General features: G+C 44.9%; 1 protein-coding gene across 2 annotated transcripts in view; it reads left to right on the top strand.

The window, feature by feature from the left end:
- LOC122554615 (retinoic acid receptor RXR-gamma-A-like) overlaps positions 1-26006 on the top strand; it is a 147937-nt gene that overhangs the window by 16394 nt on the left and 105537 nt on the right. Inside the window, exon 1 of one of the 2 annotated variants that reach the window (XM_043699925.2) lies at positions 13953-14166. The exons of the other annotated variant lie outside the window; for it this stretch is intronic. Within the exon in view, the coding sequence (XP_043555860.1) occupies positions 14118-14166 (49 nt within the window). The 5' untranslated portion in view covers positions 13953-14117. Of the gene's footprint in view, positions 1-13952; positions 14167-26006 lie in introns of those variants that run through there. 2 annotated transcript variants of the gene reach the window in all.

Genomic DNA, 26006 nt, shown 5'->3' with positions numbered 1-26006 from the left:
CTGGCATGTTGTCAACCCACAGTCCAGCGAGAAGCTTTCCCTCTCTGGGCTGGGAAGTGGATATAAATTGGGAGATTCCTGATGAAGGGCTTTTGCCTGAAACGTCGATTTTCCTGCTCCTCGGATGCTGCCTGACCTGCTGTGCTTTTCCAGCACCATTCTAATCTCGACGATAAATTGGGAGAAGCTCCACTCTGGAGATTTGATAGAAAGTTTAAGAGAGTGGGATAAATTAGAAAGTTCTTTCAAAGACATGATTGCATGAGTGGTTCTGTATCATTGTGTAACTCTGTGAACTGTATATTGGATCACAAGCTCATTATTTTGCAGCTTCATTACTGACATTCCCAGTCCCAGTATGGAGGGACTGCTGGATTGTGAGAGGCACTGTCTTTCAGTGGAGACATTAAACCCCAGGCCCCATGTGCCTCCTCAGTTCGAGGTAAAGGAACTTACAGCACTATCTTCCAAAACACTTCTCCCTGGTGTCCCACTCTGCACGAGTTATGTTAAAATTAGACTATCTGGTCATTATCAGATTATATAGAATTACACTAAATTTACAGCCCAGGACCAGTCGCAGGTAGATAGGATAGTGAAGAAGGCGTTTGGTATGCTTTCCTTTATTGGTCAGAGTATTGAGTACAGGAGTTGGGAGGTCATGTTGAGGCTGTACAGGACATTGCTTAGGCCACTGTTGGAATATTGCATGCAATTCTGGTCTCCTTCCTATCAGAAAGATGTTGTGAAACTTGAAAGGGTTCAGAAAAGATTTACAAGGATGTTGTCAGGGTTGGAGGGTTTGAGCTATAGGGAAAGGTTGAACAGGCTGGGGCTGTTTTCCCTGGAGCGTTGGAGGCTGAGGAGTGACCTTATAGAGGTTTACAAAATTATGAGGGGCATGAATAGGATAAATAGACAAAGTCTTTCCCCTGGGGTCGGGGAGTCCAGAACTAGAGGGTATAGGTTTAGGGTGAGAGGGGAAAGATTTAAAAGAGACCTAAGGGGCAACGTTTTCACGCAGAGGGTGGTACGTGTATGGAATGAGCTGCCAGAGGATGTGGGTGGAGGCTGGTACAATTGCAGCATTTAAGAGGCATTTGGATGGGTATATGAATAGGAAGGGTTTGGAGGGATATGGGCCGGGTGCTGGCAGGTGGGACTAGATTGGGTTGGGATATCTGGTCGGCATGGACGGGTTGGACCGAAGGCTCTGTTTCCATGCTGTGCATCTCTATGACTCTGTGACTCTGTGGCCAGCCGTGTCAGCCATATGGTCCATGCTAGTGTTAATGCTTCATGCTAGCCTCCTCCCACCTGACTTCAACCCAACCCTAATTGCTTACTTCCCAATCCCTTCTCTGTCACACGTCTATGTAACCCCACAACAACTTGCATTTACATAGCACCATTAATGCAGTGAAATGTCAGCACTTCACAGAAACATTATAAAACAAGGTATGACAGCTCGCACAACAGAAAGAGCTGTTAGGTCAGGTCACTGAAAGCTTAGTTAAAGGTTTAAGGAGTGTCTTAAAGGAGGAAGGTAAGGTTGAGAGGCAGAGAAGTGTAGGGAGAGAGTTCCAGAGCCTGGGCCAAGGCAACTGAAGGCAGACCTTTATTCTTCCTGGTAATTGATGAGAGAAAGTGTCTGCCTATCCATTCTCTGCTTATGAGGGAGGGTCTCTTCTATAATAGTTTAGCGTCAGTGGAGGAGTTGGGAGAAGTGACGGTGAGATAGAGCCGGCTGTCATCCGTATATAAGAAACAGGCCATTCAGCCCAGCTGTGCTGTGCCAGTGTTAATGCCCCACACAAGCCTTTGTCTACCTTCATTTGACTATTACCAGATTTTTCCATGTCTTTCTCCCTCATAAATTTATTCATGTTCCCTCAATGCTACTCGCCTCAACCTCATACTCACCACTCTGTGGGAAAAGAAGGTTCTCCTGAATTCACAACTGGGTTTATTAGGGACCATCTGATAAATAATGGCTCCTGGACTCCCTCAAACGTAAGTTCATCTTCTCTGCCTATACCTGACTGGAATCATAATTTTGAAGACTTCTATCACATCACCCCTTTATTTTCTAGAGCAGAGTTCTCCTTTACTGATACCTGTTCCTTCTCTGTTTTGTTTTAATTCTTCAAAGTCTTTTGTGCACCTTCTAATGTTTGTCTATATCCTTTTTTAAAAATGTTGTGATGAGCTGTTCACAGTACTCCAGATCTACATACAAGTCAGAGAAAGCAACGAGGAGTCAGTTAGTTTCCGAGAATTCATTAGTGTCCTGCTGATGGGAAACATTCTGTCTGTGCTTTGTCTGGCCTATCTGTCTGACACCACCTTGTATAACTCTGTCCTCATCATAGAGTCATAGAGTTGTACAGCACAGAAACAGACCCTTCGGTCCAACCCGTCCATGCCGACCAGCTATCCCAACCCAAGCTAGTCCCACCTGCCAGCACCCGGCCCATATCCCTCCAAACCCTTCCTATTCATATACCCATCCAAATGCCTCTTAAGTGTTGCATTTGTACCAGCCTCCACCACTTCCTCTGGCTAAACAATCCTTTGAAATGATGGGGACAGTTGCCACAGATAGCTGCACACTTGTCTTTATAACATGAGGAGGCTTTTGCATTGTAGCTAGCTACTGGTTCTGGCTGACCCCAGTGTTACATTTTGGAAGGATTTAGCACACCATGGGCACTCTGTCATTGGCCCTAAAGCCTGAGAGTGGGATTTGAACTCGGAGTTTCTGCTCAAAGGCAAGGATGATGCCCACCACAGCACGAGCACCCCGTATTAATGCTTCACTATCTTCTGACAATACTCAATTTGTGTCAGCACCATCACCAGGGCAACGGTGATGGGCAATAAATACCCGTCTTTTCAATGACATCAACAAGATGAAAATGAATCAAATAAAAAAAAGACTCCTGTGGGTTGCATACAAAGGTCAGTGACCCCAGTTTAAAGAAAGGTTTGATATTCCTGGGGTTTTGCAATGCCCACCCTCAAAGTGCAGCCAGGCACACTGCAATAATATAACATACACTTTATGATTTATTAACGAGAGTGCATTTGTTCACATCACATCGTACTACTGTCAAATCCATCCGGAGTGAGCATGTGGGTAGTGCACTCAGAGCTCTTGATCGAAATAATCAGCTCAGTTTTCAGTTGCAAAGGTCTGATTGATGTGGACTTTACAGTGATGTCTGGCTGGGGCCATTGACCGTCCAGCTGTTTTCCCTCCCTCCGAACCCCTGAGACAGAGCAGTGACTTGTCCTTTGTCTGGATGGGAGACAACGAGACGGTGTCGGCTGTGGCCTCTCAGTTGGAGTGTTATGGGTTCAGGGGTCTCACTCTGGAGCGCACGTTCCTGGCCGATGCTCCAGTGCAGTGCTGAGGGAGTTTTGGTAGTGTCATCAATTCAATGAGGTGCTAAACTGAGACCCTATCTTCTTGCACTAAGCCAATTGTAAAAGATCCCAAATGTGTACTTCAAAGAAGAGCAGGGGAATTCTCCCAGTGTCTGGGCCAATATTTATATCTCAGCCCACATGATTAAAAACAGATTCATTATCATACATCTGCTCGCCACGTTTCTTATATTACAGCAGTAAGCACATCTCTGACTGATTCCTAAGATGAAGGGATTTTCTTATGAGGTCAGATTGAGTCTGTACATGCTGATGGTTAGAAGAGTACAGGGTGGCCTTATTGAAATGTATGAGCTTCTGAGGGGACTTGACAGAGTGGAGGCTGAAGGGACATTTCCCCTTGTGGGAGAGACTAGAACGGGGGGCGCGGAGGAACCCTGTTTAAAAAATAAGGGGTCTTCCATGAAAGACAGATATGAGGAGAATTGCTTTCTTTCCTCAGATCATTAGTCAGTTTCATTCTCTTCCCCAGAGCGCAGTGAAGGCTGGGGCATGGAATTTATTTGAAGTTGAGTTAGATCCTGGATTGACTGGGGAGTCAATGGATATGGAGGGGGAGCGAGGTGCACAGGAGAGTGTAGTTGAGGCTACAAATCAGATCAGTCACAATTCTATCGAATGGGGGAACAGGCCCGAGGGGAAAAATAGTCCAGATTTCTTTGTTCAACACAGCAATTTATTGGCTGTGAGATGGTTTAGTTGATACTAAGATTGTGTGCTGTTTGAAAGGAAACTGTTGAACCTTGTGACTTATTCTGTTAAGCAGGCATATCCTTTATCAGTTAGTATAATTGTGCATTATTTGGTGTTTTAAGACCTATAACTTACTGCTTTAAACTCCCGACTCCTCGCACTGAGAGTGGTGAAAATGTGGGTAACTCACTTGTTGCAGGAAGGAGGGGAGGCAGGTCCCACAGACGCATTGAGGAAGCTCGCCAAACTCTTGAGGCAAAAGGACAAGCCAGGAGGCTCACATGGTATAGATCGTTTGAGCTGAATGGCCTGAGCCTGTCTGTAATTTCCATCTAATTTTCTGTGAATGCCTATCATGTAACACAAAGGTATTGTCACAGTCTGTAATGCGCCCCATCCCAAATTCCAGACTGTTTAATCTTCAATTTCCTTTGGGAATCCATTGATTGTTCTGTACAGATAAAGTGCATTTGCTGAAAATCCAAAGTGAAAACAGAAAGCCTGCACAAGTGCTGATGTTTGTACTGTGTTGCTTCCAACATTTTTTCTTTCTGTTTTCAGAAGGCTACGCCTGTAGGCTTTTTGCACATCATTTCCCCACCCGACGTCGCTCCAGCCCTTCCTTCCCCCCCCTCCCCAATTCAACAATTCGAGAAAATAGAAGTTTTTGAACATTCTGCTGCACCTTGGATGATTTTAACCTCCACACCCTCCTTCTGATCTCAGCAAGAATTCACTGTTTACATCTTAAACTCAAGGTCATTGTTCTTCTGTAGTTTTAACGGTGTCTGATTTTTGTTGCGGAGAGAGATGGGGAAATGAAAGAGACAGGAGAGAAAGTGGCAGAGTGAGAGGAGGGTGCGAGTGAAGGGGAAACTGACAGAGATGGAGTGAGTGAGATCAAGACAAGAGAAAAAAAGAGAGTCTGAGAAAAGGAAATCTGGACAGAGAGAAGGAGATGGAGAAAGTTGGAGGGAAAGAAAGCAAGGCAGAGATAGAGGGACTCCAGAGAGTGGGAGAGAAATTATCAGGGAGCGGGATGGAGAGACAGGAAGCATCAGAGAGAAAGGGAGAGACAGAGGGAAGGAGGTAGAGAAAAATAGAGACAGTGTGAGGGAGACATTGAAAAAGAGAGACAGGAAAGGAGGGTGAGAGACCGAGATGGAGAGAGACAGAGTAGAATGTTAAGAGAGAACAATCAAGGGAGAGACAGCAAGACAGAGAGAGAGCATTAGCACACATGGAAGGCTGTGTGCTCATCCAAGTGTTCACAGAGCCTGAACTGACAGGTCCTGCAGGACAGCTTGTTCCATTTCAGGACATGCAGTTGAGCAAAAACAAATCTATTTTTGGATGTACTCTTTCATATTTACTTTTGAGCACAACTGCACTGTTCTAATTAATATTTTCATGCTAATGGCTTTCACTGGTTTGTTGTTTTTTATACCCCAGCCTTTTCAATGGACTCAATGCCCAATATATATATGTATGTGCTGCATGTGTCTCGCAGTGTAATGTGCTCCTTCCTGTAGAAAACAGTCATTGCCCAATGTGCTGATGGTTTCAGGAAATACAATTAACCCGTATTGAGTTAGCCGGTCTCAACATTATTTAGATTATTTGGGAGGGGTGGAAGGTGAGAAATGGAAACAGATCAGCCAGGTTTACTGATTGTGATCCCTCTGTGGATGGCAAATGAGGAAAGTACCAAAGTTACATGAGAACGTGAGAAATAGGTGCAGGAGTAGAGCAACCCACCCAGATTGCTCCCCCATTTCATATGACCAGAGCTGATTTCTGTCCACTCCCCATTTCCCTTGGGAGACCAAGTATCTGTGTACTCCAGCCTTAAACATATTCAGTGATGGAGCATCCACAACCCTTTGAGGGAGAGAATTCCAAGTTTTTGCAGATGTCTGAGTGAAAATTGAGCAGCATGGTGGCTCGGTGGTTAACGTTGGTGCCTCACAGCGCCAGGGACCTGGATTCAGTTCCGCCCTCGGGTGACTGTCTGTGTGGAGTTTGCATGCTCTCCCAGTGTCTACATGGGATTCCTCCGGTTTCCTCCCACAGTCAAAGGATATCCAGGCTATGTAGTTTGGCCATGCTAAATTGCCCATCGTGTCCAAGGATGTGCATGCTGGGTGAATTAGCCAGAGAAAATACAGGGTTACAGGGATAGTTGGGGGAGTGGTCTTCGGAGAATCTGTTGTGGACTCAATGGGCTGAATGGCCTGCTTCCACACTGTAGAGATTCAATGATTCTGTGAAATTCCTCAGTCAGCGAGAAAAGCCTCTCAGTATCAACCCATAAAACCCCTTCAGAATCTTGAATGTTTCACTGTCTCATTGTTCCAAACCTCCAAGAGTACAGATTACTCAGCCTCTCAGGGGCAGCCCCTTCAAGCCAGGGACCAATGTAGAAAACCTGCTGTGCTGTCTTCAATGCAAGAATATCCGTCCTTAAATATACTTTCGGGAAGTTCTTTAAAGTGTGCTTCCTTGCTGGAACCACATGCTATATCTTTGTGTTCTTTGTACAAGTACATCGACCCGAAACATTAACCCTGATTTCTCTCCACAAATGCTGCCAAACCTGTTGAGCTTTTCCAGCAATTTCTGGTTATGTTACATCGAAGGCTGTCTGAACGTGAGCATCAGGTTTACGCCTTTGAAAACTATTTTGCTTTGCTATTCTTCAACTGCAAAGCGAATAATCTCTCACTTTGCCACATTGCACTCCACCTGCCACCTTGTTGGCCACTCATTTAACCTCTTTGAAGTCACTCTTTGTCCTCCCCACAGCTTACATCTCCACCATTATTTGAATTGTCAGGAAACATTATTCGCAGTCTCTTAATTTTAAAAAAAAATTAACCTGTTTTTCTAATCAACATGTTCAGAGATGTTATTGCACACTGCTGGAGCAGGTTGGACTTGAATCTAAGATTGTAAATACATGAAGGCTCAATACTGATCCTTACATCACTTCAGTAGCCATGGCCAGTCAATATAAACATTTCTCATTTACCTTCACTCCCTCCTTCTTTTCTGTTTACCAGTCCTCCACCTATGGAGAATGTATGCCTCATCTTTCGCCTTGGGACCCTGCAACCACACGGGGTCAAGGTGGATTTCACCAGTTTCCTCATTTCCCCTCCCCTCCACCTTATCCCAGTCCCAAGCCTCAAACCCGGCACCACCCACTTGACCTGTTCATCATCTTTTCCATCTATCCACTTCTCCCTCCTCTCCAACCTATCACCGTCTGCCCCACCTTCATCTACCTATTGCATTCTCAGCTACCTTCCCCCCCCCCAACCAAGTCCGACCCCCCCCCCCCCCCCTGCTACTTCCCATTTATCTCTCAGCCCCCTTGGGCCACAAGCCTTATTCCTGATGAAGGGCTCCGGCCCGAAACGTCGATTCTCCAGCACTTCGGATGCTGCCTGGCCTGCTGTGCTCTCCCAGCACCCCACTCTCGACTCTGATCTCCAGCATCTGCAGTCCTCACTTCCTCCTGATGGTGTAGAGTGTTGTGGCTTCTAGCCCTCAGTTAGGGTTGCCAACTCTGGCTCGAGCACTTCTCTAACGTGATCTTGTGCCTTTATAAGTCTTCTATCCTCACTCACCCATCTCGCTATCCAATCTCACAATACCCCTCCCCCGCCCTCCCGAACAGCTCTCCGTGACACGAAGAGAACTATCTTGACTGTCAGTCAACTGGAACTCTTACCATTTCCCCTACTAAAATACCTAACAAACAAATATATTCAAAGATATGCAATTTACTTTCATTTCCCCATAATGGGACTTTTACCCTCCCCAGTTTTCCGAGATCACAGGTGACTCCGGATCTTTCTAAGCTCCCAAATTCCAGGTTAGGGTTGATCTGAAGTAGGCCTCCCTTGGGAAATCCTCCAAGCTCCAACACTGTTGCCAGCTCGCACTGTCAATCCTCAACCTGGGGCGCCTGTCCAAAAGCCAAGACAAACCTGTCAGCTCAGTGAGATGCAACATGGTCATCAGTTAGGCCTCAACTGGAGAATTGCATCTCAGTTAAAGCCTTGGTGAGGGTCCGCAGAAGATTTCCTAGAATGGAACCAGGGAAGGGGGTCGTCACCTTTCAACTTTGAGAAGAAACTGGGATGGTTCACTTGGAACAGAGAAGATTGAGGGTTGATTTGATAGAGATGTTCAAAATCATGGAGTAGACTTGATATTGTAAATAAGGACAAACTGTTTTCAGTGGCCGCAGTAACAAGATGACAGCAATTTTGAAAATAATTGGTGAAATAGAGCAGAGTAAGTTTTATTTTGACCAACAATGAGTTGTTGGGATATGGAATATACATCCTGAAAGGTTGATGGGAACAGATTCAGACAGAGGTTTGAAAGGGAAATTGCGCAAATAAAATGATAGAGTCACTTGTAAGACTATAGGAGAAGAATGAGAGATTGGGACCAATTAGATAGGAACCAGAACAGACAGGATGGGCTGAATGGCCACTTTTAGTGTTGTATCATTCTCTGATGTGATACATTCCCGTTGAGCTGAAGTTAAACCAGCATTTTTCTGGAATAGCCCTCAGCCACCTCTTCAGAGATTCCTCTGAACTGAAACTAGAGCAGGGCTTAATTCAAAATGGAGCAATGCCATTCGGTGTTGGTGTTAACCACAAGACTGACACTAAATGAGTCTTCTCTACAATGTAGTAGTGACTGTCAGTGTCAAAATCGCCTGGTGAAACTCAGTTCTCTGATTACTATAATCTTTTAGGCTGGTTGTTATCCACCAGTTAAGACTCAGGAGAAGATAGCTTGTAGATCCAAGGTATAGATTCCGGGGGAAAGATTCCATCCCTTTCCTCCGGGGGATTGCGAGGAATACTTCTACATTAAGCCCTTCCCAGATCCCAGTATTGCTTGTTGAGGGAGTAGGATCAGTAGAGATACAGTCAGTATCACTGGATGTGCTGAGGACCACTGTACAAAGCATGTTGAATTGTAATACCACGTCTGATGGTTAAAATTACATTAAATTCTTTTGACATTTTCCTTTTCACAGAATGAAGGGGTTTTTGTCCAAGACTTTAGATGGGGATATTGCTCCTTTAGGTCAGCCCTGATGGAACTGTTTTTCTTGGTCTGTTCTGGTTGAGCAAACTCAAAGTTGCCACCCAGGTTGATAGGTTGTTAAGAAGGCGTATGGTGTGTTGGCTTTCATTAGCAAGGGGATTGAGTTAAGAGCCACGAGGTTATGCTGCAGCTCTGTAAAGCCCTGGTTCGACTACACTTGGAATATTGTTTTCAGTCCTGGTTACCTCATTATAGGTAAGATGTGGAAGCTTTAGAGAGGGTTTAGAGGAGATTTACCAGGATGCTACCTGGTCTGGAGGGCATGTCTTATGAAGAAAAGTTGAGGGAGCTAGGGCTTTTCTCATTGGAGTGAAGAAGGATGAGGGGTGACTTGATAAAGGTGAACAAGATGATGAGAGGCACAGATAGAGTGGATGGCCAGAGTCTTTTTCCCAGGGCGGAAATGGCTATCATGAGGGGGCATAATTTCAAGGTGATTGGAGGAAGGTTTAGGGGAGATGTCAGAGGCAGGTTCTTTACACAGAGAGTGATGGGTGTGTGGAATGCACTGCCAACAGTGGTAGTAGTGTCAGATACATTAGGGACATTTAGGCGACTCTTGGATAGGCACATGGATGATGGTAAAATGAAGGGTATGTAGGTTAGTCTGATCTTAGAGTAGGATAAAAGGTTGGCACAACATCGAGGACCGAAGGGCCTGTACTGTTCTATGTTCTATGTTTCTAGAAACTGAAGTTTTGTGAGTGTTGTAAAATAATTATAAATTAAAACCCAGCTGACAATTCACAGGGACTGAAGCAGGTCTTGAAGCAGTATTCTAAACAGGGCAGTTGTAAATTGACAGCTGACTGTATTGGTGCCGTTAGGATTTTACATTGACTCCCCTTCCAGTTTGACACCCATGAAGGTTCCCTTCCCACAGACGCAGATGCCTAGGGCAGGACTGTGTCACATCACATGTCCTGGTGCCCTGAGTGTATCAGTAGTGGCAGCAGACAATGTTAAACATTACTGATCACACTCCTGGATGAATTGCAATATCAAACAATTCAGGAAGACTGCTTGATTTGCCAATCCTGGGCAGTGGGAGGGGATCTGCACGAATGAGGAATGGGATTTGGTCATTCAGACCCTCAAACTTTCTGTGCTTTTTGATAAACTCATGGCTGATAATTGTGGCCTGAACTCTCCTTTCCTGTCTGCCTCTCCACAACCATCGACTCTCTTAGCTAACAAAAATTGATCAAACTCAGCATTGGATAAGTTCAATGATCCAGCCTCAATGGCACGCCGGGCAGAGACTTCCACAGACTAATGACAAATTAGTTCTTCGATTCATTCATTCATTTTTTTTAACAGTTGACAGAGAAAGCATGATATGTTTAGGAAGAAAGCAAAAATGTGAAAAATATAATTAACTAAATTTTCAAATTGTGGGATTATTCAAATGTAAGCAAATAGTCAAGGTGAGGTGCCGGAAGACTGGAGGTTGGCTAACGTGGTGCCACTGTTTTAAGAAAGGTAGTAAGGACAAGCCAGGGAACTGTAGACCAGTGAGCCTGACGTTGGTGGTGGGCAAGTTGTTGGAGGGAGTCCTGAGGGACAGGATTTACATGTATTTGGAAAGGCAAGGACTGATCAGGGATAGTCAACATGGCTTTGTGTGTGGGAAATCATGTCTCAGAAACTTGACTGAGATTTTTGAAGAAGTAACAAAGAGGATTGATGAAGGTAGAGTGGTAGGTGTGATCTATATGGACTTCACTAAGGTGTTCAACAAGGTTCCTTATGCGAGACTGGTTAGCAAGGTTAGATCTCATGGAATACAGGGAAAACTAGTCATTTGGATACATAACCGGCTCAAAGGTAGAAGAGGGTGGTGGTGGAGGGTTGCTTTTCAGACTGGAGGCCTGTGAGCAGTGGTATGCCACAAGGAACGGTGCTGGGACCACTGCTTTTTGTTATTCATATAATGACTTGGATGTGAACATAGGAGGTATAGTTAGTAAGTTTGCAGATGACACCAAAGTCGGAGGTGTAGTGGACAGCGAAGAAGGTTACCTCAGAGTACAACAGGATTCTGATCAGATGGGCTGAGAAGTGGCAGATGGAGTTTAGTTTAAATAAATGTGAGGTGCTGCATTTTGGAAAGATAAATCTTAGCAGGACTAATACACTTAATGGTAAGGTCCAAGGGAGTATTGCTGAACAAAGAGACCTTGGAGTGCAAGTTCATAGTTCCTTGAAAGTGGAATTGCAGGTAGATAGGATATCGAAGAATGCAATTCCTGATGAAAAGCTTCTGCTCAAAATGTCGACCCTCCTGTTCCTCAGATTCTGCCTGACCGGCTGCGCTTTTCCAACACCACACTCTTCGACTCTGACCTCCAGCACCTGCAGTCCTCACTCTCTCCTAGTGAAGGCGGCATTTGGTATGGTTTCCTTTATTGGTCAGAGCATTAAGTATAGGAGTTGGGAGGTCATGTTGCGATTGTACAGGACATTGGTTGGGTCAGTTTTGGAATATTGTGTGCAAATCTGGTCTTCCTATCAGAAGGAATTTGCAAAACTTGAGAAGGTTCAGAAAAGACTTACAAGGATGTTGCCAGGGTTGGAGGATTTGAGCTATAGGGAGAGGCTGAATAGGCTGGGGCTGTTTTCCCTGGAGCGTCGGAGGCTGAGGGGTGACGTTATAGAGGTTTATAAAATCATGAGGAGCATGGATAGGATAAATAGACAAAGTCTTTTCCTTGGTGTGGGGGAGACCAAAACTAGAGGGCATGGTTTAGGGTGAGAGGGGAAAGATATAAAAGGGACCTAAGGGGCAACATTTTCAAGGTACGTGTATGGAATGAGCTGCCAGAGGAAGTGGAGGAGGCTGGTACAATTACAGCATTTAAAAGATATTTGGATGGGTATATGAATACGAACAGTTTAGAGGGATATGGGCCAAGTGCTGGCAAATGAGTCTAGATTAGGTTAGGTATCTGGTTGGCATGGATGAGTTGGATCTGTTTCTGTGCTGTACATCTTTATGTCTCTAAGAGGCCATTCAGCTCCTCAAAGCTGTCACTCCATAGAGTTTGGTCTTAGGAAATAGGAGCAGGGGAAGGCCATTTGGCCCATTGAATCTGCTCTACTATTCATCTATATCATGACTGATGTTCTTCACGATACCATTTCCCCGCAATAGCTCTATAACCCTTTAACATCCAGAAATCTGTCACTGTCCCCCAGTTTAGTTTATCTACTTTCATTTCTTATCCTGCAATAGTCTTAACCAATTAAAAAAAAGAGTTTTGTTTCTCAGACTCGAGAATTTAAATTGATCACGAACATCTTCTCCGAGGGAGAGTGTTCCAGATTTATGTCAGGACTGTAAAGGGACGAACATGAATAGAAAGAACTTATTTCCCTTAGTTGAGAAGTCCATTGCCAGGGAGCATAGTTTAAATGAACTAATGGCAGGGTTAGAAGGGAGTGGAAGAGTCATTTCTCCACCCCCGGCAGGGGGGGATGGGTGGTGGAGGGGATCTGGAACTTATTGTCTGAAAGGGTGGAAGAGGCAGAAAACCTCACCCCGTTTGAAAGCACTGGGTACACTTTCCAAGCGGTGCAACATACAGGGTGACAGGACAAGAACAGGAAGGTATGCTGAGGCTGTGTTTGAAATATTCTGTGCCTGTGTCAAAATTTCCCGTTTGCATATGCAAAGGGCCAAGTGCAGGTGCAGTTAAAGGACACCTTTCTGTTCTTACCCAATGCAAAGAGTGGTTTACAACTACTACCACAGATGCCATAGTTGGCTGAGTAATATAACTGAGTGGACAAATGTCCGAGCTCTTGCCTGCTCCCTATGGGAGCTTGATGTTTGCATTTTTGCTGTGTTTCCCCAACTTACTTCAAGCACTCCAGTAGCAATTCGTTAGCTGTTAAATTCTCAGTGACTATCCTGGGGTAGGAATAGGTGCTATAGAAATACAAGTTCTGAGAGTCAGTGAAGGTCTTCTCTTCCTTTCATGAAGACGCTGATACAGTTCTCAGGCTCTGCACAGAAGAGCTGGATAGCTACTTCCTGTCTTCCCGAGAGTGTACCTTCCTGACACTGGCCCTTTAAGAGTGCATGTTGCACACTGCTCTGTGGACTGTGCAGGAGGCACAATAGTCTTGTTCAGAGTGTCATGTAGGCAATGCATACCGTGGACTGTGTGCTTTGGGGATGGGGTCTCCGAATAACTTTGTTCTTTGGTTTAATGGCCCGCTCTGTTTCTAATGCACTGCCAAAGTAATAGGTGAGCTTTCTGCTGGAGCCGCCTTGTTCCGGTCCTACTTTCCTCTGCATTAGTCCCATGGGCTGCTGTGCTGACTGCATGGAGCTCTTTGCTCAGAGTGTGTACCCGAGGAGGTGACTAGCCCTTGTCCTCTGTCCAGTACTGGCTGCGGTGGGGGTGAACAGCCTTGTGGTCTGGTTGAAGGGTTCTGGCTATTCCTCAGTGCTGACTGTGGGCTCTGAGAACTTGTGGCTGGCTCAGGCAATGCCGCTTTAAGAGTTTTTGGCTTCGGTGGGGTTCTGACGTGTGGCAGTGAGAAGAGGGGAGGGGAGGGGAGGGGAGACGAGAGAGAGAGAGAGAGACGGAAAAAGAGTCTGTCCCTGGCTTGGAGAGTTGGACACACACAGGGACAGGCAGAGAGAGCCGTGCTGAGGCCACTCTCTCTCTCTCTCTCTCTCAGTAAAGGGGGTGGCTAGTTCCTATTAGCACCATTCCCGGGACTGCAGCTTCTCCACACACTCTCTCTCTCAGCAACAGACAAAACTATGAAGACAGACCAGTGAGTGTTCCTGAGAGGGAGGTAGCAGCAGCAGCAGCAGCAACATGTACGGTCACTACCACCACTTCATGAAACTCCCTGTCACCTATAACCGTGAGTAAGCCTTCAATCCACCCTCTCACATTCTCTTTCTCGCCTTCCTGAGCTGGGGGGAACAAGTTCTCTCACCCCCCCCCGGTTAGGACTCTTCTTAGTTTTAACTCTTTCCCGCCCTCAATCATTCGAGGTTCTCTGCTATTGTTTTAAAAGCAAAAAGCTGCACACGTGTTTTTGTTTGTGTCCTATTTTGTTTTTAAATAACAATCATTCACGTTGGCAAGGCGCAGCGCTTCGGGCTTCGAACCTCTGCTGTTGAGTGTGGGGGCCCCCCCTGCTTGTCCTATCGAGACCTCCCGCCCGAAATTTATGCTAGAGGATGCGAAAACCGTCCGGAATAGCGAGTAATTCTCCCCCCCCCGCCCAATATTGAAGATATACAGCACCTCCCTCTCCAATGCTGAGTTCCACATTTAACTCCCTGAGCGCCCATTCACTGAGACAGGGTTCACTTGCATCTCGGCACTGGGTATGGCTGTAGGTGGAGGAGATAATGTGGCATTTTGTTTTTAAATAAGAGAGATTCCCAACACTTGGTCCGTTCCATTCCAGCAGAGTAATCAGCTCTATTCATTTTGAGCAGTTGCTCCCTGACCCTGCCAAAACCAGTATGACTGTTGCAGTGGACAGTAACTGGTTCTAGTACAGGATTGCTGGTGACAAGAGGAAAGGCAAAAATCTAGCGGTGTAGCCCTGTACAGCATGTATTAATTAGATATACAGCCGTCAGTTATCAGTGTGTGTAGTATAAACGTACAGCAATCATTCTGTCAGTGTATTCCCCACTGTCTTACACTGCACTTAACTGTTGTTTACTCTTTATAAATGCATGGCATTTATTTTCATTCAGTTTATCCTAAATTCCCTGAGCATGCTTTGTATCTTACCCTGAATATGCAGCAGTATTGTCCATTATTGTCAGAAATTTGTATAAATCTGCAGGCTCACTAGCTGTTCATCCCACTTAAATGTTTCTGGTGGGGCGGTGGGTTTGGTTGGCTGACTAGGCTGGACGGCTGATTTGCACTGATGTCAACAACATACATTCAGTTCCCACACCATCTGAGGTTGTCTCAGTGAAGGACTCTCTTTCTCAACCTCTCCCCTTGCCCGAGGCATGGAGACCCTCAGGTTAAACCAGCACCAGTCATCTCTCTCCAATGAGTGAGTAGCTCTGTGGTTCCCTGGGACAGTGGTGACTCTGGCGATTAGTGTATGACATTGAGCACTGTGTCTGAATGTACAGCAAATACTGATATTCCATATTTCATTGTCCTGCCAACAGGGCATGTACAACAGAGGTTAGATGGTAGAGTAAAACCCCTTCTTGGCTGTCCAATAACAGTTACAGAGGTATATTACAGGTTTCTGCTCGTATCTATTCAGGAATTTGGGTACTTATATATGTATAGAAAATCAGATACCCATGTATGTGTAACAGAGTGGAAACAATTTGAGGTGTTTGAGACTGTTTAAATACAAAATAACAGACACCTGCAAGTATTTTACAGACTGGAATCTAATTGAGGGGCTTGAGGTGTTTATATATAGAACAACAGTTACCTAGGAGTGAGCTCCAGGCTAAAATCCAATTGAGAGTTTTTTGTGGAGTTTTAATATAGAATAACAGATATCCAAGAGTGAGTTACAGACTGGAGCTTAAGGTATTTGGTGGAGGGTTTATATGTAGAATTACAGGTACCCAGGTAGTGAGATCCAAGTGCGATTCTAATCGAGGGGTATAATTTAAATAATTCTAAATAATTTCAGAGAAGGTAATATCTGTTTATTTTTGAGGTCAAACTCCAGCTATTAGGATCCAGCCGTGTGACTCATTTATTTCTCCCAAAATGCCGAAGAATAAGTTTGAAAGTATTTATGTCAGTCTGTTCCCTCCCCATAACCTTCCCACTGTAAACCAGCTCCATTACTGAGTCACCTAACATTGAGCAGTGTGACAGAAGAAGGGATTGGAGTCCGCCTTGCTGCCGATTTGAATCGGGAATTGCAGTGTTTTCGCACTGGGTGGACCTCAGTATTGTCCTGTTGTGATTCACCAATGCAGACCGGCAACACGAAGGGGAAATGCATTTACTTTCTGTAAAAATTTGCCCTTTGACACTGGAGTGTGTTCCATTTTAGTTTTGAAGGCTTAACTGCCTTGTTAAGTTTGGGCTTTCAGAGAGCGATCCCAGAAGTTGGGATCATTCTCGTTATTGTTGTGGTATGTTGAAGGCTGGGTCTTTCTTTTTCTGGAGACCCATTTCAGGTATAGGCTGAATTTTTTTTTATTGGAGAAGAAAAGACTGAGGAGGTACCTGATTAAAGTATACAAAATTGAGAGATATAAACATGGTAGATTGAGAGAATGTTTTCCCTATGGCTGACATAGCATACATTTAACATGAGCAAATGCTTTCCAGGAGATCTGAGGAAATATCTTTTCATCCGGAGGGTAGTAAACATATGGAATACGTGGCCTGAGAGGGTAGTGGAGGCAGGTACTTTCACATCATTTAAGAATCTTCAGGATGAGCAGTTTAAAATGTCAGGGCTATGAACGATTCAACTGGACGATGAACCAGGTGCAAGTAAATGTGTAAATGCAGGGATTTGTGCAGCTTGTTGTTTGTTAGTCAGCCTTGACCGGGTGGGCTGAAGGGCTGTTTCTGTGCTGGGTGGACTGTGAAATGGCTGCTACTTATTCTGAGAGGCCTGGTTTCTCTGACTCTGTAACCTCCACATGCAAACCCATGCTGCAAATCTGCCCTGCTGTAACTGAAAGTCCTTCTTGGCTAGTGCACCCTGTGGAATCCTCCTCCTGAAGGTCCAGTTACATTGGCCAGTCTGTCTGTTACTGATGACCTCATTCCTGATGAAGGGCTTATGCCTGAAACGTCGATTCTCCTGCTCCTCTGATGCTGCTTGACCTCCTGTGTTTTTCCAGCACTGCACCCTTGACTCTGATCTCCAGTATCTGCAGTCCTCACTTTCTCCCGTCTTTTCCCTATGGTGGGGGGAGTCCAGAACTAGAGGGCATAGGTTTCGAGTGAGAGGGGAAAGATATAAAAGAGACTTAAGAGGCAACTTTTTCACGCCAAGGGTGGTACGTGTATGGAATGAGCTGCCAGGAAGTGGTGGAGGCTGGTACAATTGCAACATTTAAAAGGCATCTGGATGGGTACATGAATAGGAAGGGTTTGGAGGGATATGGGCCGGGTGCTGGCAGGTGGGACTAGATTGGGTTGGGATATCTGGTCGGCATGGACAGGTTGGACCGAAGGGTCTGTTTTCATACTGTACATCTCTATGACTCTTATTACTGTCTTCAGTCTACCACCATAACTTTGGCAAAAGACCTATTAGTGTAGAGTCATGCCATCTTACAGTACAAAAGAGTATGCAGCCTGTTATTGGCTCTATCTGCTCTTTAAAATATGGTTTCACAAGTCAGCTTTTTCCCCTATCGCCCTTCAGATTAATAGCACTTTTTTTTTCCCCCTCTTCATTCTTTCAAGTGGTTTGGGCATCACTGTCAAGGTCAGTACTTGCTCCCTGTTTTTAACTGTTCCAGAACTCACTCAACCATTGCAGAGGGTGGTTAAGAATCTACAGTTGATTCTAAAATAAAACACAGATCAGCGATCCTGGAGATCTGAAACATATGAAAACAGAAAGTGCTGGAGAAACTCAACTGGTAGCATCTGTGCAGAGATAACAGTGAACATTTCAAATGTAGTGACCCATCTTCAGAACAACCGACGCTAATTTTCATGGTCACTATTACTGAGATGCGCTTTCAATTTCAGATTTAATAATTGGATCAAATTTCCAATATCTGCCATAATGGGATTTGAGCCCATGTCCCAGAGCATTGTTCTGTCCCTCTGCATTACTGGTCCAGTGACATTACCACTACACCACCATCTCCTCTTGAATCATTTCTCTCAAGTTCCTACACGATCTGATGCCACCTCTCTTGCAGGTAATGAATAACAGTCTTCCAAGTAAATAGTTATTATCATTTCCTTTCTGGATCTTAAGTCAGTTATCTTTAAATCTCTGACTTTTGGTTACTGACCCACTTTCTGGTGAATTTGATTGTCCCTTGACTTTATCTGCTTACAGGAGAAGATTCACAGCTACTCCATTGAACAGCGGTTTTGCACCTCTGGTATCACCCTGGAAAATCCCCTTTGCACTCTCTCAAAGGACTTGACATCCTTCATAATATCTGGTGCCTGTAATTGTACGCAATGCTCCAGCTTTGATTTGTATACATAGCCCCTGTTAACGAAGTCACATTTCCCGCACATCCTTAAATGGTCTCATCAATTCCTCCTGCCGTTTTCATAGGTTTCAGAATATAGACCCTTGCTGCCCCTCCCCTCTGTTCTTGCACCACCCATTATAGCATTCAGATCACTTTGCCTGTCCAAAGTGAAGGACTTCAGTCTTTTTAACATTCAACAATGATTTTCCTGTGCCTGTCCATTTTCTCCACTCCATGTCCTTCTAATTTGCTTGCTGTTTACTATGTTGTTGAGTTTAGCAACATCTGTAAATGCGTTGACCAATCTAAACCACCAGCCAACACACCTATTTTACAGGGTCAGAATGTTATACCATTTAATGCACGGTGTACTCTGTGTACTGATACACTAATTAATTGTAGCTGTATGGACCTTGATATTTCACTTTTAAATCACTGAATATAAATCCATTGTCTTCAGTAGTTAATCAGAGCCCAACTGATCCTCTAACCATTTGGAAATGCATGTCTTTAATTGTCAGTGCGGCTGCATGACATTAAGATGTGGCAACATTTCTGAAAATGTTTGTACTCCTTGATGTCCCAAATTGATGTTTGAATCTTGCTAAGTCATGATGGTAATGGCAATATCAAAGTGTGATAAGGAAAATATTATGGGATGAAACAAAAGGACTGCAGATGCTGGGGATTTGAAACCAAAATGTAAATTGCTGGAGAAACTCAGCAGGACTTATTGGACGTATTGTAGGATTATAGACAGTGCACAGTATACCCTCTGATGTTACTGCTTTCTGCTTTTCGCTGTTGTGTATTTTGCACTATAAAGGAAAGCAAGGGAACTGTCAGAGTCATAGAGCTGGACAGCACAGAAACAGACCCTTTGGTCCAACACATCTGTGCCGACCAGATATTCTAAATTTATCAAGTCTCATTTGCCAGCATTTGGCCCATATCCCCCTCAACCCTTCTTATTCATATACTCCCCTGTGTCCTGACCAGCATTTTGTCGCTCAACCATCATCAATTAAACAGATTCCCTGGTCATTCGCACATTACTGTGGAAACTCGCTACGATAGTATCTGCACTTCCAAGTTACTTCAATGCCTGTAAGGTTGCATGGGGCAGCCTGAAGTCAGAACCGGTGCTAGAGAAATGGAAATATCTTTTTTCTTTCCGTTTTGGAAACCCAGTTTGAACAGAGGGGACACAGTTTGTGTGTTTAAATATTAGTGGGAACAGGTTTGACTTGCTGTGAGCCGAATTCACAGTTGTCAGGCCTGACCTACTCCAAGAGGCTGACAGATAGTCGACAGCACTAGGGTGTAGCAAATGTCATACATCAGAGGTCACTGGGCAGGGTGTGGCATTTGAACTGGCCGAGAAGGCAGGATGGTGGATGTTTGTGGAGGAGAGCCTTTCTGCTCTGAGCTGGCCACTGTGTCCTTGCCAATGGGAAGAGGGTTAATACAGGTAAGTTGTCCATTCATGTCTGAGCATGTCTCAAACTCCTGTCCCTTCTCAACTCTCTCTCAGTCCCACCCCAGCCTCTCTAATCGGCTGGATGGGAAATGGCTGTGCTTTAGCCCAAGGCGATAGAAAGTCGGATATAGGTCACACCTTTCACCCAAAGAAATGTTTGCTCAAAGGCACCAGGGAATAGAGAGAAAGTAATGGGCAACTGAAAGTTTGGCTCAAGAGGAGAGTTCTGAGTTGGGTCTTAAAGATTTTGGAGAGCGCTGAAGAGGTTAGGGAACACTTCTAAGAAATTAGGGGCAAGGTAAACCAAAGAATCAATCAATGTTGCCAGGGCTAAGGGGAAGAGGGTCTGGAAAAGGACAATGACCAAGTACTCTAGTTGGTTATGAATCCTGTTTGATGTTTCCTGCACAGCTGTGGTAACCAGTCCCAGTTTGACCGCCTCTTGCACTGCATTAGCTAAAGCACATTTTCTTTCCCTGAATACAGTGGCCTTGTGATTTTCTTTTTAAAAAGATTCTTTCAAAGAACATGGGTGTTGCTGGCAAACCTAAATATTTTGTTGCTCATCCATAATTGATCTGTATGGCTTGCTTATCCGTTTTCAAGGCTGGTCAAGAATCACACATACAGATGTAAGTCTGGAGTCACATTAGGTCAGACTGGGTAAGGACTGCAAAGGTCTTTGCCTAAAGGACATCAGTGAACAGCATGGGTTTTAAGCGACAGTCGTGGGTGGTTTCTTGGCATCATTGCTGAGAATAGCTTGTATTTTGTAAGGAAAAAAAAATTGAATCAAATTTCAATTCTACTAACAGCCATGTGTCCTTCAGGGGCTTTGGCTCACTAATCCAGTCATACTGATGTAATGTTGCCATCTCCACACCCCCTGTCGAAGTCCTTCACTGCAATGGTTGATCGCACATGTTATGTATGTCTCTTCTCTCTCCTTTAGTGATATCTCCACTTAGCAAGATCATTGAGCATGGGAACAGGCCTTTCCCCAGTGACTTGTTTCTCTGCATAGCTCTGTATTGCAGTGGATGGACACGGGGAGAGCACCTTGTGCTAAACCCTGATGAGGGAAGACATTAGATTGTTTTAAGACTCACTCCCAAATAGATTAATCCAGGCATGCATGCAAACATATGAATTAGGAGCAGGAACAGGGCCTTCAAGCCTTTTCCTCTCTTCAAGCAGACCAGGGCTGATCGGATTGCTCCACATTCCCACTTCCTCCCTCATTAAAAAAAAACTGGAGGCTTTTGCTAAAACTGCTGTCTCACAGTCAAGTCATGCAATGCACTGATATAGTCATGCTCACCAAATCATAACTTACGGACAATAACCCACATGCCGCCATCATCATCCCTGGGCATATCCTGTCCAATGGGCAGAACATATCCAGCAGGGGTGATATTGTGGTATACAGTCAGGAGGGAGTTATGGTCAACATTGATGACAGATCTTAATGAAGTGTTATAGTATAAAGTCAAACAAAGGCAAAGAAGATTCTTGCTAATTGCCACTTAGAGGCATCCCTTTTTACCCCATAGCTGATGAATCAGTGCTTCTACAAATTGAATATTAGTAGAAGGAAGTGCTGAGGACAGCAAAGGCTGAGAGTACCCTTTGGGTTGGTGTCTTTAATGATTAGATTAGATTACAGTGTGGAAACAGGCCCTTCGGCCCAACAAGTCCACACCGACCCGCCGAAGCGAAACCCACCCATACCCCTACATTTACCCCTTACCTAATGCTACGGGCAATTTAGTATGGCCAATTCACCTGACCCTGCGCATCTTTGGACTGTGGGAGGAAACCGGAGCACCCGGAGGAAACCCACGCAGACACGGGGAGAACGTGCAAACTCCACACAGTCAGTCACCTGAGGCGGGAATTGAACCCGGGTCTCTGGCGCTGTGAGGCAGCAGTGCTAACCACTGTGCCACCGTGCCGCCCACGGCAAGAGTGTCCATCGCCAAGAGTGGATCAGTTCTCCTGAGGTGGTCAATTCTTAAAGGGCCATCACTGTGCCAGTGACAGGTGATGTAGGAATCAACAAGAAAGAGAAACTGACTTGTCCTTGTCCTCACCAGTATATCACCTCAGAGAAGGGTCTGTCCATGCTGGATAACTAAGGGTGATCACTGCACAGTCCTTGTGAAGACCAGCTCCCACCTTCACATCGATGATACCCTCTGTTGTGTTGTGCGGCACGATCGACGTGTTAAAGGTGATATATGTTGAACAGATCTTGCGGCTAAAACAGGGATTTGTGAGGTGCTGCGGGCTTCAGCAGAAGCAGAATTGTATTCAACCAGAGTCTGTAACTTCATAGCTTGGCATATCTATTATCAATTAGCTGGGAGACCAACCTTGTTTCAATGAAAAGTATGGTGTAGCCCAGCACTAGGCATTCGTAGAAACTAGACATAAGCCTGATGGAGTTACATCACAGCACGACATGAAGAGTGGACAATAGAAGCACCATGCAACAGATCTAAGTTATTACTCAACTAACGGAGTGCATCAAAATATCATAGTTCTGCCACATCCAGTCGAATAATAGTTGTCAGTTAAGTACAACTGACAGGTTCCGACAATGGCACAGAGGCTTTGTACCATCTAGGACAAAGCAACCCCTTTGATTAGCAGCCCATCCACTACCTTCAATATTTACTCCTTCAACCATCAACACACAGTGGTAGAAGTGTGTACCATCTACAAGATGCACTGCAGTAACTCACTGAGGCTTCTCGGATAGCACCTTTGAAGCCAGCAACATCTTACACCTAGAAGGGCAAGGGCAAAAGATGCATCAACACTTGCAGGTTTCAACATCCCCTGCCCACCCCCCCTGCCGCCGTCCCTCAAGCCAGACATCATTCCAACCTAGAACTATGTCGCAGTTCACTGTCCCTCCATAACAGCACAAATGGATGTGCAAACAACACATTTTGTTACACGGAGAGTGGTCCTTGTGCGGAATGAACTTCCCGAGAAAATGGTAGATGCAGGTACAGTTACAATGTTTAAAACACGTTAGATAAGTGCATGATTCAGAAATGTTTGGAAGGATATGGGCCAAGCGCACGCAGGTGGGACGAGTTTAGTTTGCGACTAAGTTTGTCATGGACTGGTTGGACAAAAGGGTCTGCTTCCGTGCTGTAAGACTGTATGAATCTAGGGGATTGCAGTGGTTCAAGGAGGAGGTTCAGCAGCACTGGGGATGGGCAATAAATGCTGTCCTGCCAGCATTGCGCAAATATCATAAATGATTTAAATGGATGTGCATTAGTCAAGTTAAGCAGTTTGCTGCCAAGCCCCTCCTGGCCCTCTATCCATAACTTCCTTGTCTTCAGATGGCCTATTCAGTTGGAGTAAGCCGAAGTGAAATATACTTTTAAAACTCTGATTGGGACAAATTACGTATAAATTCTAATTATTATTTCTTTGCTGAGAAGCTGTTGTGTTTCCATACAGTTGCAAGCATAGCAGTGGTTCATTGGCTGAATGTTGATTTGGAATGCTTTAAGCTCGTGGAAGTGTAATATCAGTTCTTTGTTTTCGAACCTTCGCCATAGCTATATTGAGACAAACACTGGATGCATTTTTTAAATTAAATGTGCAAGCCCTTGAATACGATCAAGGTTATTCAGAGGGAAGAGAAGCTTTTATTTGGATAGCATGTTGTTAGATTCCTCTGAAACGTTAGTGAAAACGAGCTGTTCATGTATAATAAATGCCTGGGAAATGGAATTCCTGTTGCACTTCACCGGGAGAGTCAACCAAGCTTATGGTCTCAAGTCTTTGGAATGGGATTTGAAACCACAGCATTCTGACTCAGAGACGCAAGTGCTTCCTACAGCTACAGCTGACAAATGTAACGATAGACCTATAACCTATACTTACTGCTCAAATGCATCTTCAAACTCCTCAATCAAAGGAGTAGAATCCGGAATTAAATAGCTGGGTGTTTATCACCATTCACTATAAAGATCTCACCCGCCCACTACTGTGCATTTCTGAGTCCCAGTCACAACGTGGTCCTTGTATCTGAGGTGGTGTAGATGAGAGTGTAGTATAGTTGAGAGACATTTGGTATATAGAAGTTGACACTGAATAGCTATTGCACAATGCATGTTTACTACGAATTGACTTGTAGCTTAATTAAGTGATGATTCTCACTGACAATGTTGAATGCTTTTCTCTCAGACCTGAGTCATGCCTTCTGTAGTTATCCCACTCTCCACCAACCAGCTTTGTAATCCTAAATTTATATCAGCACTACATAGAGTTGCCTGTCTATGTCCCGTGTGGAAGGAATTTTGTCTGGTGGGAGAGTACATTAGGAAACTTTCACAAGGGGTGTTTCTGCTATTCCTGCCCATACTTTGGTGGCCTCTGCAATAATTCTCTCGGGTGTAAAGAATCAGCTACCTGATGTGGGTCAGAAGAAGGAGAGACCAGACCATTCCCTTGAAGGGCATCCATGAACCACTTTGGATTTTACAATGCAAAGAAAGCTATAAATTAAATTCAGTTGCGCACTTTCTAAAGGTGAGAGATGAATCCATTGTGCCCTGTTTCCTACCATACCATTCATCTGTCATACTCTGGGCAGTTCTCTCATGGGGGGAAACCTGCCAAATACTGCTGCCCGATCCTCGATTGCTCTTCATCTACTTGCATTCCTAAACTTGGATCTCCCAGAACACTTTCCAGCTGATGGTTTCTATTTGAAATGCAACAACTGCTGTTCCCTTTTCCTTTATTCACTCGTGAGATGTTGTTGGCTGGGTCAGCATTTATTGCTTGTTTCTAGTTGCCCTAACGAAGGTAGTGGTGAGCTGCCATGTGAACTGCTGCAGCCAATGTGTTGTCAGTTGATCCACAATGCGCTTGGGGAGGGAATTTCAAGATTATGAGCCATCCACAATGAAGGAATAGTGATGTAGTTTCGAGTCAGGATGGTGAATGGCTTGGTGGGGAACTTGCAGGTGATGGTGTTTCCACGCATCTATTGCCCTTGGCCTTCTAGACGGAAGTGGTTGTGGGTTTGGAAGCCACCGTTTAAGGATCTTTGAATTTCTGCAGTGCGTCTTGTAGATTGTACACACTGCTGCTGCTGAGCATCGGTGTTGGACGGAGTGAATGTTTGTGGAGGTGATGCCAATCATGTGGCTGCTTTGTCTTGAATGGCATTGAGCTTCTTGAATATTGTTGGGGCTAGACCCAGCCAGGCAAGTGGGGAGTATTCCATAACGCTCCTGACTTGTGTCTTGTAGACAGTGGACAGGCCTTGGGGTGACAGGAGGGGAGTTACTCGCCGCGGTATTCCAGTATCTGACCTGCTCTTGTAGCCACTGTGTTTCTGTGGCCAGTCCATTGAGTTTTTGGTGGAGGACTGCATACTTCTACTTTTCTGTCAGACTGCATTGGCCTCTGAGATCCTTGCGTGGCAGCAACTACTGCAATGGGAAGTTGGTGCTGCAGTCAGTGTGCCAACACTGTTCGCTGTGCGTGGAGTCGTGAAGCGACATCTTTAAATGGACATCTTTAAAGAGAACTTTGCTGGGGGCCAAGATGAATTTCAGGATGGGGATATTTGTGAGACCGCCTCCTGTTAAATTTTCCTCCATTGTTCATGACTGGAACTGCCGAGCTTCAGTTTGGTCAGTTGGGTATGGATCACTTAGCTCTGTCTGCGGTTTGGAATGCTTTCATAACTTCATCAGGTTTTAGATTAGATTAGATTCCCTACAGCGTGAAAACAGCCCAACAAGTCCACATTGATCCTTCGAAGACTAACCAATCCAGACCCATTCCCCTACCCTATATTTACCACTGACTAATGCCCTTAACACTATGGGCAATTTACCACGACCAGTTCACTTAATCTGTGCATCTTTGAATTGTGGGAGGAAACCCACGCAGACACAGGGAGAATGTGCAAACTCCACACAGATAGTCACCCAAGGTGGGGATCGAACCCGGGTCCCTGGCGCTATGAGGCAGCAGTGCTAACCACTGAGCTACCGTGCCGCCCAGGTTATTGACCTGTTTTTGAGTATGCCTGGTGCT

The sequence above is a fragment of the Chiloscyllium plagiosum genome, unplaced genomic scaffold, assembly GCF_037043375.1.
Source record: "Chiloscyllium plagiosum isolate Xiang-an unplaced genomic scaffold, Cpla_swu_hap1 HiC_scaffold_9, whole genome shotgun sequence".
Lineage (NCBI taxonomy): Eukaryota > Metazoa > Chordata > Chondrichthyes > Orectolobiformes > Hemiscylliidae > Chiloscyllium > Chiloscyllium plagiosum.
Note: the sequence above shows the minus strand (reverse complement) of the source record. Positions and strands in the feature narration are given on the sequence as shown.